The sequence below is a fragment of the Callorhinchus milii genome, unplaced genomic scaffold, assembly GCF_018977255.1.
Source record: "Callorhinchus milii isolate IMCB2004 unplaced genomic scaffold, IMCB_Cmil_1.0 Scaffold1, whole genome shotgun sequence".
In the NCBI taxonomy this organism is placed as follows: Eukaryota; Metazoa; Chordata; class Chondrichthyes; order Chimaeriformes; family Callorhinchidae; genus Callorhinchus; species Callorhinchus milii.
This window is the reverse complement of record NW_024704742.1, coordinates 38396640-38409807: the sequence shown is the minus strand read 5'-3', so window position 1 is coordinate 38409807 and position 13168 is coordinate 38396640. Positions and strand designations below refer to the sequence as shown.

Sequence of the window (13168 nt, the reverse complement as noted above, 5' to 3'; positions counted from 1 at the left end):
TAGACCACAAGTTCCAAGTCCTGACGTGGGGCTTGAATGTATACCTTCTGCCTAGAGTGCTACCAACTGAACCAGGCTGATATACAATCTCTTAATAACAATCTCTTGGTCAGATTTAGTGGCTTTTTCCTTCCTTAGACACACTGCTGCTCAAGGCATCATAGATGAGATAATCCTGTCCGCACCCAATACTTCTTTCCAACAAGAAGACACCATCATTATCAGAGGCAGGAACTCTGGCTGAAGGATAAAAGAATGACTGTGGCTATCTGGTACTTCAGCCAAGTCCCCAATCTTAATAATTGAGTCTGCACATACAAATTCAATGAAGGGCTATTAAGCCAAATAAAAACGTCCCATAGAAATTTACAACGCAGAACCACACCAGCATACACTTATCTACCAATCCATCCCAGAAGCGCTTTTAAGGATTGCTCTTAAAAGAGCCAGCACAAACATGGGCTGAATGGCTTTCTGCGCTGCTCTAACCCTATACCCCTGGAATTTACTTGTGTAATAATCCCTCTACAAAAATAATCCCTGGCACTATTCGAAAAGAAAAATTTCTCCTTGTGTCCTGGCCAACAATCTCCCAAATTTAAAAAAAAAATGGTCACTCACTCCATGGCTGTTTGTGAGCAATTGGGTGCCGCATTTCACCCATAAAATACTCAAGTCAATCCACTTTACAATATATTCTGTACATATTGTCCACCTGCCTTTACACCTTGTAGAATTTCTGTATGTTAACTCCTGGAAGCCTCTGCTCCTCCACTCCTTTTAACATTTTTTCACCCAACATATATTCGCTTTCCTTATTCATCCTCCCAAAATATATAACCATACAGTTGTCTGCAATAATTTTCATCTGCCAATTCTCTGCCTGATCACTTAATCTTTGTTTGTTCCGCTGAACTTAGTCCCATGTTAGTTAGCTACTGCCTATTTTTGTGTCAACTACAAACTTAGAAATTGTCTTTTCAACTTAATGCCACAAATTTAATTTCTCATTTCTTTGCAGTCCTATCTCTCCAGAAATACAGTAGTTGCCCCCTGAGCCAATTTATACTGTCTACTGCAATGGTTTCCCAATGAATTCTAAGTATTGTTGGAAGCACATCATCCCTGTGCCCCTGTCCACATCTGCCACCCGCACACTTTAATAGTAATTAAAGAAAAAAGAACCCTGGCCAATTTTTCTCATTCTTAGCTTGATATATGAAAGCTGGCCCACCGCTGAGATTGTCTAACTCAGTGGAGAAAGGATCAAAATGAAGCAATTGTTATCTGCACGACTCAGAACCACACCAGCATACACTTATCTACCAATCCATCCCAGAAGCGCTCTGAGACTCTGTTTGGCGTGAAGGACACTATATAAATGCAAGTTGTTGTTGTTGGTAGTAGATTGATACCTTCCATAAAGCATTTGTGTTTTTCTTTAAAAAGCTGTGTTTCATAGTGAAAATACCTAGCTTGAAAACATGAATCTATTTGCAACATGAGGGAGGATTCTTTCTTAATTATACCTTCAAGGTTTGTTTCACGATTCACCAAGATGTAAATTACTGTGATTTACAGCTCACAAACTTCTACAATAAAATAATAGAACACACTAGGTTTAATGGTGAAATTATAATCAAAAGAAAATACCCTCTTAAATGATCACTGTTAAAATTAAGGCAACAAACAGTAAAGACAAGTGACCAATGATACAATTTATTATAAATTTAGCTATTCAGTGTATAAAAATTGGCACAGATTAATGAGATTACTTAGGAAATCATCTTGCCTTGATAAGTAGACAGAAAATAAAATACAATTGCAAGAATTAAATACCAGAAATAAAATGTAAAGTGTTTGTGTGTATGGGGGGGAATTAAGTGCTAGTCTAATGGATAACATTTGTACCAGTGTTGAGCACCATTAACACACACTTGTATTCCGTTTTAGTCATAAGAATTTAAAATAGTTTTATGCTTATCAAGGAAGTTTTTTAGCTGCACCCCTATGAATAGCATACAGATAATATATTGAGATGAGCTCCAAAAACATACAAGTTAAAATTAAGTAACAAGTTTCTATCAAATCAATGTATCTCCCAATTTCTTAAAAAAACACTTGGGTGGGGGAAAAGGGGAGGGACAATAATCTTTGGCAGACAAAAGGGAAGCGATTTTACAGAAACCTTTTAGTGCTGCAGTGGTGGCCAAGTTTCTTTATTGAATATTTCTTGATTTATTCCCACGGGCCAGAACTGTCTCATGGGCCGTAGTTTGGCCGGTACTGTGTTAATGGATAGTTAAAGGTAATCAGGCTATTTATACACATTACAAAATAAGTATGTGGGGATGGAATACAGAATTAGAAACCCTGTGCTATTGTACTTAAAGTTGCTTTATTTTCAATAGAAATAAGTGCTGTACAAATGTAAAATGATTCCCTCTAAGATCAACAAGCAGTGTAGAAGCCTGAACATTTGGTACATACACCACTTTCAATATACTCCTCAATATAAAATAAAAGTGCTAACCATTAAAAACAGGAGATTTACAAAATAAAAGTATTAGATATTTTTATATATTATATATATACAAATAGACACTTTTGGGTATGGGGAAAATTAGCAAAAACACAGTAGTGAGACAATCTGAATATGAAACCAGTTATTAGCACTCTAACCAGTGAACAGGACTCCCAATCACACCCCCTCGTCATGTCAAAAAGGCAAAGAAATAGTGGATTGCAACACACAAATGTGTAATAAGAGCAACTACAATGTACAAAGTCTAAAAGAGCACATCCTTCTTTAAAAAAAATGGTCAGTTTATCCAATTTTCTTTTGCTCAGAACACACCATAAGTATACATTTAAAAAGTCCAATACGAAAATGTTCTACACATCTACATCCTGTAGATGTGTAGTAAAACTTCTCTATTTATCAGCAAGGTCTTTTTTAAAGATTTGTTTGAAAAGGATATACATGTTCAATTAGGGTACCACCATGATTTTACCAATTTTGTAAGACTGCTCGTTCACTCTTATCACACGCAATTATCAAAAATTGTAGGTCAATTAAAAAAACTAAAAAATATCTGAACACGATCTGTAATTGGGCTAAAATTTAGGAACCGACATTTGAAAGACGCCTATTCAACAGGGTAAGGATCATGGGTTTATTATTCTGGGGTGTGGGGAAAGATTATTTGAGTATTATTAAATGCAATGCATCACAGGAAGCTGATGTTGAGGACTGTTTGGCACTTCTACAGCCGATTTAATATACTTTTTCTGGGGAAGAAACTTTTGCCTAAGGATTCCATGGGCTATGCACCATTAATGGCTAACCTGCTCCCAGAGTCGCACTGTAACAGACAGTGGGAGTGATGTAAGAGCATCCAGAGGATGACTCAGTTTGATATACCCGCTATGGCAATGACTGAATTAAGAGAATATCTGATGCATCCATAAGCAAAACAAAATCAAGGGGTATGGGAGAGGGGATTAGGAGGGGTGGCAGTTCATGTGGAATACAACAGCATGGACTAGTTGGGCTGAATGTCGAATTTGTGTGCTGTAAGGTTCTATGTATAATATTATGTAATTCTATGAACCTGTATTCAATCGAGCACCAACACAATGTGGGACTACATCATGTGCCTGTAATAGTTGTCTCTACAAGATGTATTGATGGGTCAATGCAGTGTGGCTCTGAGAATTAGTACACAGATTCACAATAACATGACTTCACAAACTTCCTATAACACATGAAACCCCAACAGATAAGTATTTTCTTGCTGCTGAATTGAATAGTAAGTTGCAAGTTACAACCCAGAGTCACATGCTGCTTGCTCTCTCATTTACCAAATGGTATGTAAAGATTAAGTCAGGGGAAGAAAGGAGCACAAAAGGTAACTGAAAACAAACGCCCCAAGATGTAACCAATTTTCAAATTTAAAGGTATGAAATTATTCCCTACATTTGGGTTATCCACTAACAACCGTGCCATTTTCCCAGGCTTTTACAAAATGCTGGCAATTTTTTTAGGAATTTGTAAAAGGTAACCTGGGATTACCTACACAGGGCATTTTTAAAAAAAAAGTATTCTGAAAATCTCTCAAACTTTACTAATCTGAGTTACTAAAATCATATTAAAAACCATATAAAAAAGACTGAGCTTCTGTGAAGGGCCAGCTAATGCCAAATGGGATTCATGGTACATCTTGTTTAAACACTATTTGCTGACTTTAGGAGTGATGACGTTTTTTTTAATATAAAACAGGGGTTGGAACAGAATACTTTTTAGCTTTGCTCTTTATAAGTAGGCACTTTCTGTAGCTGCTGGAATAATAGCATAGGGAATCTGTACAGCTTTCTCTGCTGTTTTCAACTAATCGAATAAAATCCTACAATCATAGAAAGCTCACAGAGAAAGGTGTTCATTCAATCTCACTGTCCCACATTATCCCCTTATACCCTCAAGCCTCGATTTTTCATATTCTTGTCTGATTCCTGCTTGAAACCCACAAAGGACTCTGTCTACTACCTCGCTTGACAGGGCATTCCACACCCCACAATTCTTTAGTGGAGAAAAATTCTCCCAAGAAATTCTTATTGAAAGTAGGGGAATTCATTACAATTGACTTTCAATTTATGAACGTCATAACTTTCCTTACACATTTTCCATGCCACATAATGTGTACTTATCTATGCTACATAATATGTGCTTCAACCTCAAAGTAGGTATCATACAACTTTGTATTTGAAATCCCCAAATCTAGTGGCTGGTTTCTGATGAGTTTAATTTGGAATATCAGCTCAGGTACTGATTGTTCAGACATCTGCCTGACATGTTAAAAGCTATGCTGTCCCAGGATATATATATATTAAAAACAATATTAACAATCACTTGTAACTGAAATATTACTAAATGAAAATTTATGTTCTGCAACACTCCCATTTTTCATTATCTAAAATTAAATTAAGCAAGTGTATTTAACATCCATTGTTATTGTCATCCTTCTTGGGTAAGCAACTGCCTGCGATTAAATTTAATACTAGATGTGGAGGGGGGCGGGCGGGCGGGGGGGGTAGTCCTGATAAATAACCTTGCATTGTATGTGACGAGTGTGAGACAAAAAAAATACACACACATCCAATAATGTGGAAGTACAGTCCCCACGCACTCAGAATGGTGGAAAACTCACTGAAAAAAGGTATTAAAACTGCAAAATCAATGCCAAGAAAATAGTCACATCAATTTTCACACCATTTTCACAATCTACACATAGTCCAAATTCCTTTGATAACCAAAATCTTTTTTGTACACAATATTTAAATACACATCATACAGGTGCAAGAAGACGAAAACACGGAATATATACAAATTAGTAAAGCATTTTGATTACAAGCATGGTACAGAAAGACAATGCACATCCCAGCTTGTTACCTGATAAAGTACAAGCTTGAGGGTCAGTTAGCTGCAAATGTACATTTTATACACTATCACTTGCTCAGTATAAATGACCTAAGGCAGGTATGGGTTTTAATTATTATCTAACAAATACCCTGTACTAGCATTCTGTAAAAATACATTTTAAAAACATCTTTGTCTTTCAGTATCTTAGCAGGCTTTTTCTTAAGTTATATGAAAATAGCAATAAAGAACAAAAACATTTGTGACAAATAAAAGTTGTAAAGAACACAGTAATGATAGAACCACTGGTGGCAGCAATTTGTCTTCTCTTACGGCTACAGGTTAATTTGAAGGTCAGGTCATCAAGGTCCATAAAACCAGGCAACATAAAATTAATACAGGTTTCTGCAACGGCACGTTTACTCATGTGACAATATTCTGGACAGATTTTCCCTCCCCCTGCATGATATTGTGTAATTTTACTGGTTATGCCAAATTAGACAATAACTGTACTACTTAATCTCTACTGTATTTAGTTGCTTTACGTTTAAGACTAATGGTGGGATTCTGCTGTCTCATACTTTACACTGTCACAGTACATGGAGACAACCAAGATTTTATGAGCACAGAAATTCTCAGTTTAGGTCGCAGATTTCCAATCCTTGAAATGGCTATCAGTTTTTGAAGGGACAGGAAGAAAGCTTAACAAAAAAAAAAGTACTTGCAAGTCGATATCTTATACTTGAAAACATTCAGGTTATCTTGCTCACCACCATCCCAGATAAGCTTAGCAAATTTATTTTTATTTAAAAAAACAAGATACCTTATTCCAATATGTTTTCATCTTTCCTGAACTGTTCTCACAGCAAAGGATCCATAGCCTCTACCAGTGATGGTTTAAACTAGCCACCAGGGTGCGTGCAAGAGCAACCCAGAGAAGATTACTTGAATTTTCCTCCTTTGCAGGAAACTGCCTCCATTCCCTAAAGCAGTGGTCAGCCAACAAAATGAATTTTCTTGATTTGAATATTTCTCCATTCAGGCATAAATCAAGAAACATTCCATCAGCAAGAAACTGGAAACAAAACATTGACTTAAAACAGACTCACCTGGACAAGTGCAAATATTCGGCGGGCCACGGGTTGGCCACCAATGCCCTACAGCAACATGGCTGTAACTGTGCACAAAATTTCCACTACTTTGTTCACCAGTCTGCGTACAAACATGCTGTGTCACCCTGCTGTATTAAATTGCGGACTTGATGCAACATTTGCTTAGTCCTGGCCTCATCGGGGGTTTTCAGAGTTGTAAGATAAGGAGCATTGATAATCTGTTCCCCAGAGTATCTACTGTATGTAGAGTTCTTCAATTCCAGACATTAAGTGAATCTTCCAATTGATTGCAAGTATGATAAGCACACTGCTATGGACAGTCACTGAACACAGGCAAAAAAAAATGTCCAATGCAAGATGAAGCAGTTCGGTTAACCATCGATAGTGCTTTCCAAATAAACAAATGGGTTATGCTTTCATTTAGAAAATAAATGTGTACACATTCACCATGGATACCTTTTCAACCAGAACATTTTCCTTCCCTACTCCCCAATGGATTTTTAAATGCAATTGCCATGGGAATAACTGAATTCTTGTCCTGGTGCTCCTATTAACAAGTAAAGGTGAAGGACTATAATTTGGCAGCAGAGGGTGGGGGAGGGGAGGAAGGGTTGATGCCTCACATTCCCTTGCCGCTGCAGGAACCCTTGAGGGAAGTAAAGGAAAACAGCCGTTCATAGAGGGGCATAAAAATTAACAGAAATAAAAATGTCACCACCAGCATCAACACAGAGTGTATCTTTCATGAGGGATTTGCATATTCACACAATAATTTTATTCTGTATACCAACTCTTGTATCTCAAGTCTTTTAAAAAAAGGCACCTCAATTAGACAACGTACAGAGAGTCTGCCAAGAAGTAGGAATAATCTGACTTATTGAAAGTCTCAGATAGCTGTACAGTTGTATATTCGACAAGCCCCAAACGTTTTGGCTTTAAAAAAGCATTGTTTTAGAGCTTTCACCCATTCCTGCCCGCCTGCTCCACGGATGTAGTACACGCGGATTAGCAACTCAGAGCACAGGAGTCTCCTTTCGCTTTTCCTGCTGAATTTATGATTCGCATTAAACACCGCCCAAACTCCTCCAGAATCATGCGCTCAGTGACTGCTTTCGACTTGTTGGTCTTCTCAGCTTCCTCGGCTTTTGCCAGGAGACACTCGCATGTCGCTTCTGTGACTTCCTTCGTTACAAATGTGAATGGTAACCTGAAAAAGGAAACCATATGATCAAAAATGGACAAGTTACTAAAGTGTTCAGTTGGTAAAGCCATGGTGAGCACGTCAATTTATGTCTAAGGTACAATACACCCTCTGTCCTGAGTTAGCTGAGGCAGCTACAATTCACCACAGGAGTGCATTGTGGAGAGACAAAAATAAAAAGGCAGCTCTTCCTGCTGATCACCATCGAGTGACCACTGAAGGAAAGTATGGATATATGGATGTCAAGGTAAAGACAGAACATGGAAATAATCCATATTTACATGTATATAATGCCTTTCACATTGGGAAGGATTTCAAAGGCACCTGGGATGGGATGTATAGGACGGGAACAGACCATGGTAGGCTGTCCTTCTAGCCTGTCCAGGTTGAGCTGTGTTGCTCATGTCAAATCGACATTCATTGTCCAACCTCACACTCGGAAGAACTGCCACTTAGGAAAGCTATATTTTAAATCACATAATAATATTATTATTCACAATTTATGCATCAACAAACCTCAAATCATTTGTACTTTTTTTTGCCCCTTTTTGCCTGACGATGCTGACATTTTTGGTCCTACAGATGCCTGCACCTCATCCCTCAAGTATTTTTTTCATGTTCGAGCCTAGACAGCAACTCCCAAGAGGCTATTCAAAAAGATGAGCCAGATTCGGTTCGCACACAAGGTCCACACACATGACCTTTCCAGCAGGTGTTACTAAATAATAATACTGGATGATTTTTCATTCCAATACCCAGTAATGTTATGAACAACTGTAGCTCCCAACCTGAGATAAGCTAACTCAGTGCAGATTGAGAATCAAATCCGCAGCATTCTGGTTTGTATGACTTAGTAACACACTGAGCAATGCCTTTCCCACTAGGAGCTAAGTTGGATATGTTAGGAGATAGAAATCTGAAATATAACCCAGATCCCAAAGACCATGAGGCGCTAGTCACTTACTTTCCTCCTCCACTTGTGGCTGTTGGCATGGTTCTGGTGAGCAGGTCCGAGATCTGTGAGGAGAGCTTGGTTTTTGCAGCCGTCTGTTGTTGAACTCGCACTTCTGCGGCATCTGCCAAATGCATCAATGTCTTACGCTCGGGGCTCTCTTCAAAATTCTTGCAGCCAATACATTTACATATTGAGGAACACATGATCTTTGCCTAATGAATAGGAGTACAATGAGAAGAAAGGTTACAGCTCAATCCAGTGCATTTCACTCAGTCCTCACCATTTTTTAGTTGGTAAAGATCATTGAACAACTGAAGTAAATTTTACGGGACCAAGGAAGAGAGAGATTCATTCGTTTATTAAAAAGATGTACAGAATTGTCTCCCTGTGTACAGTGCATTGTAATTTCTCAACAAGTTCCTCAGAAGATGATCAAAACCTCCACCTGGTCACCTCATGTCTGATGAGCATCTTTTGCCTCGGAAGTTTGTTATTAAATGACCTCTTTTTCAGCTTTGCAGTTAACACCAAGTTAAAGCCTCGTGACTGAGTAGATATCCAGACGTCTCCAATTGATCTTTTACCCTAGCAGCCCTTAATCCAGTTCACGTAGAAATATGCACTTTTTAAGTTAGTATCTGGTTTAAAATTTAGGCAACTTATGCTGTTTTTAATTTTGCAGAATATCTGACAAACAAAACAATTGTTTTCCATTAAATACGTCACTCTTTCCAGCCAATCCGTATATTGAAAGGCCTTATCCAATAAGGGGATATAAAGTGAATCACCACAGAATTCTTTGCAGTTTCAATAACAATACATTTGTATATCGCCTTTCACGTTGGGAGATGTCCCAAGGCAGTCAGTGTTTTGGACCCAAGCTGAGGGTTGGGATTGGTAGGATGGAGGGCCGGGGGGGGAAAGGAGGGTGATCGAAAGTATGGTCGAAGAGGAGAGTCTTGAGATGGGTCTAGAAGGAGGCAAGGGAGGGGGCGAGCTGGAGGGACTTCAAGGAATTTACATAGTCAAGCCTGGATGTTATGAATGCGTGTATGAGGGTTTTGGCAGCTTGTGAGGCGGGTAACACAAAGCAGGCCGCAGCCCACTGAGCAGAGGGAGCAGGCAGGATGGTAGGGGGTTAGGAGGTCGCAGAGGTAAGGGGGAGCAAGGCCACGGAGGGCTTTGAAGGTGAGGACCAAGTTCTTGAACTGTATCCTCTGTGTGATGGGAAGCCAGTGGAGTCGGGCAAGGATGGGGGTGATAGGGTCGCGGAGCCTGGTGCGGGAGAGGACACGGGCTGCAGAGTTCTGGATGATCTGCAGCCTCTGGAGGGAGGAGTTGGGGAGGCCGACAAGCAGGGAGTTTGCATAGTCAAGCCTCAATGTTATGAATGTGTTTATGAGGGTTTCGGCAGCTTGCGATTTCGGCGTCACGTTTCTGCCACAAAACACACAATGAATCCACTTCACAGTATATGACTGTGAAGCGCTTTGAGATGTCTCAACTGCATAAGGAGCTATAACAAATACAAGGATTATTATAATTAATTACACCAAGTCTACAAATCCAAGTAATTAATGTATACCAAGAACAACAAGGTTTCCATTAATGAGCCTAAATGGTTTGAATAGTATTCCCCGTAGAGAAGTGGAATATAGAGCAAACTTCCAGCAAAATAAGTTTCTGTAGCATTTACAAATTTCTTGAAACAGGAACCGAATAAACACTTAGCTAGGCACGAGCCTGGAGGTTACATTCAGTAATATAAACCTATTTAATTCAGCACCACTTTTTTAATGGAACGGGCCCCAACTCTTGCTTTGTGACCCTATATTTTTGTAGAGCCTTGAAGGCCTTCATTTCTCTACCCATTAAAGCAAAGGTAGGCTTTAATTTATTTATTTTTCACAAACTATTTAGTTTCACTCAAAAAATTCCAAGAATGAATGAAACAAAATTAAGTGGGCAGCAAAAAACTACTGGTTATACAATATTCTGCCAAGTGAACATAATGTTCACTGTTATAACTAGCAGCGTAGATTTCCACAAAGCCCTTCAGTGTCTCATTTCCCCTCCCTTCCCCCCAATACCTCTGCTTTCATCATACTAGTTGACACCTGGCTCTGCTGGTATTTTGTCATTCATTGTAGCACCCTCCCCCCAGCTTGGTGATAACTGAAAATGTAACCATTTTACACTAAGTCTACAAATCTAAGTAATTAATGTATACCAAGAACAACAGCAGCGTGATATACAAATTTTAAGCCTAAAGTGCGGACTGAGGTGCTGGGAGTGTGTGGCAGGGGAGTCAGTGTCTGGAGGAGAGGGACAGGTTTATGTTAACAATCTGTATTGGGTCTGTCTTCCAAATGCCAATTATTTCGGTCATGGACTTCCAAAATTTTCTGTTTTTATTTCTGATGGCTTGAGCCATATTACAGGATGACAGGGTGATACTGTGATAACCTGTGGTTGATAAACTCAGACCCCCATTGTAAGATGATATGCTAAAAATCGGCAGTTCATTAGCACTTGTCAACTTGCCACTGACGTAACTTCCCTTGCAAAATATCATCAGCATTTTGTGCACAAGAAGACTTTAGTGGCACTTCCTGTGCATAGCATGAAGTAAGCTGCCAGTCAGCTCCAAAAATACACTGCACTTCTGGCATAGTGAGGATCAAAAATACACCTGCACTATAAGTGAATCCACGCTAAGCTGGGTGCATTATCATTAGGATTCCCTGTATTTTCTTAAAATCCTTCCTAACATTAGCTTGTGCGTTCCCATTGCAATAGTTTTTTTTTTAAAAAATTGAGATTTCCTAGAATTTCTTACCGTTACACTGATGTTTGCCTTAGGTACAAACTCTTACATCTTCTCCAACATATCACAATCTGAAAGTAACCAATTACTTTGCTCCCATTCTGCCCTCCTCCAACAGCTTGGATTCCCAGCAAAATTCCCAGTTTGGATTTCCAGACATGAAAGCAGCGATATAAATGCACATTGTATTGCACTTGACCCTTTTTGTGTTTGGTTACTGCATTCTTTTCAATATAGGGCTTATTTGTAATAAATACAAATAAAAAAGGTTAACAATTACACACAAGCAAATTAGGATACTTTCAAATAAGTATGGAACTAAATGGGAAATGCAGCCCAACCGATTAACTTTCCCTTTAGAAATAATAAAAAGGTGACAAAAATTTACTATTTCATTTAACCAAAGTTCAACCTGCATGGAAAGAACTGCAGTGCAGCCCCATTATAATAACTTGCTTCACTGCAACACAAACTCATTCAAAACCCCATTACACTGTGGGCTCTGTTCATTGTGCGTGTGTGTAGCTGGACTGGTCATTTCCCTATGTGCTGGACGGCTATAATGACTGACTTTTGGTTCATTGGGTCAACGTAATTTCATACTGTGCTGTGCATTAGTGAAGCAGGAAGTGACATCAGCGGTGAGTGGCTGGTCTTTTTCAGATTTGGATCAATCCAATATGCATTTTAGCTTGCAAAACAAAAATGGCCAGTTTCTCATTGGGAGCTTAAGCCTTGGTGATATTGTGTTGGCCGAGTTCCTCCCAAGATGATGAGTGGGTGACAAAGAGTCTGCAGGGTACTTTGGGGAGGAATGGAAGGGGGGGAAGTGAGACTACGGGGATGGAAGGCTCTGGAGGCCAACTCTCATTATGAATGCTGGGGCAGCGGGAAGAATTCTGGTGGTTTGGAAGAAAATTGAGGACAGTTGGATGAAGGTGTGGAAACGTATTGTGTGGCTATTTCTTTGGGAGTAGGGGGTGTTCTGTACCATTTAATCACGTCAGGGACTGTGAAGCCCCTTGCCGTGAGAAATGGGCACCAGAATAGTGCCATTTCATATTTTAAACTTCAGCTTAAAGCTCCTTTTCTTGTTCAGTTCTTGGTATCCTGTTTTATCCTATAAAACCAGCTTTTCCTTTTACCCAAGTTAAGTCCAATGCAGCTTTTTACCCAAAATTGGTCTTTTTCAGGATGCGCATTCAGATTCTCATCTGCAATTCTAGTATTTTTCTCATTTTATTCCATTTTCTAACTCAGCTGATTAACAACTCTCCCACTCAAAGTGGATGAACAGAAAGGTCAGGAAGATTTCAATTTAGACATTGTAAAGTTGTTTTTGGTAGAAGAAAATGGGTTGATGTGATAAATATCAGAAATCCTGCATAATTAGTTCAAAGAATATCCAAATTTTTCTTTAAACACAAGCTATCAAAGTGGGTTAAGAAGCAGTGAATCTTCCATAGTGAGAATCTAAGCTACTGTTCTTACCTCATAACATTCACAGTAATTCTTCAGACACCCTGATCTTTTACAATTGCAGCCCTTGCTATGCCGTCGATCTGATTCACCCTCCTTCCCTTTTCCAATCTTCGGTTTAAATGCTTCTGGATTTCTATCGAGGCATGCCTGGAGACCGATAAGGGTTTAGAGATTT

At 39.1% G+C, this 13168-nt stretch overlaps 1 protein-coding gene across 3 annotated transcripts in view; it reads right to left on the bottom strand.

Annotated features, from left to right (window-relative positions):
- Positions 1-2381: 2381 nt before the first annotated feature.
- lin54 (lin-54 DREAM MuvB core complex component) overlaps positions 2382-13168 on the bottom strand; it is a 50427-nt gene continuing 39640 nt past the window's right edge. For all 3 annotated transcript variants that reach the window (XM_007888953.2, XM_042340504.1, XM_042340508.1), the window contains 3 exons: positions 13003-13140; positions 8694-8896; positions 2382-7735 (listed from right to left, as the gene is read on the bottom strand). In XM_007888953.2, coding sequence (XP_007887144.1) covers positions 7534-7735; positions 8694-8896; positions 13003-13140 — 543 coding nt within the window. In that variant the 3' untranslated portion in view covers positions 2382-7533. The remainder of the gene's footprint in view (positions 7736-8693; positions 8897-13002; positions 13141-13168) is intronic.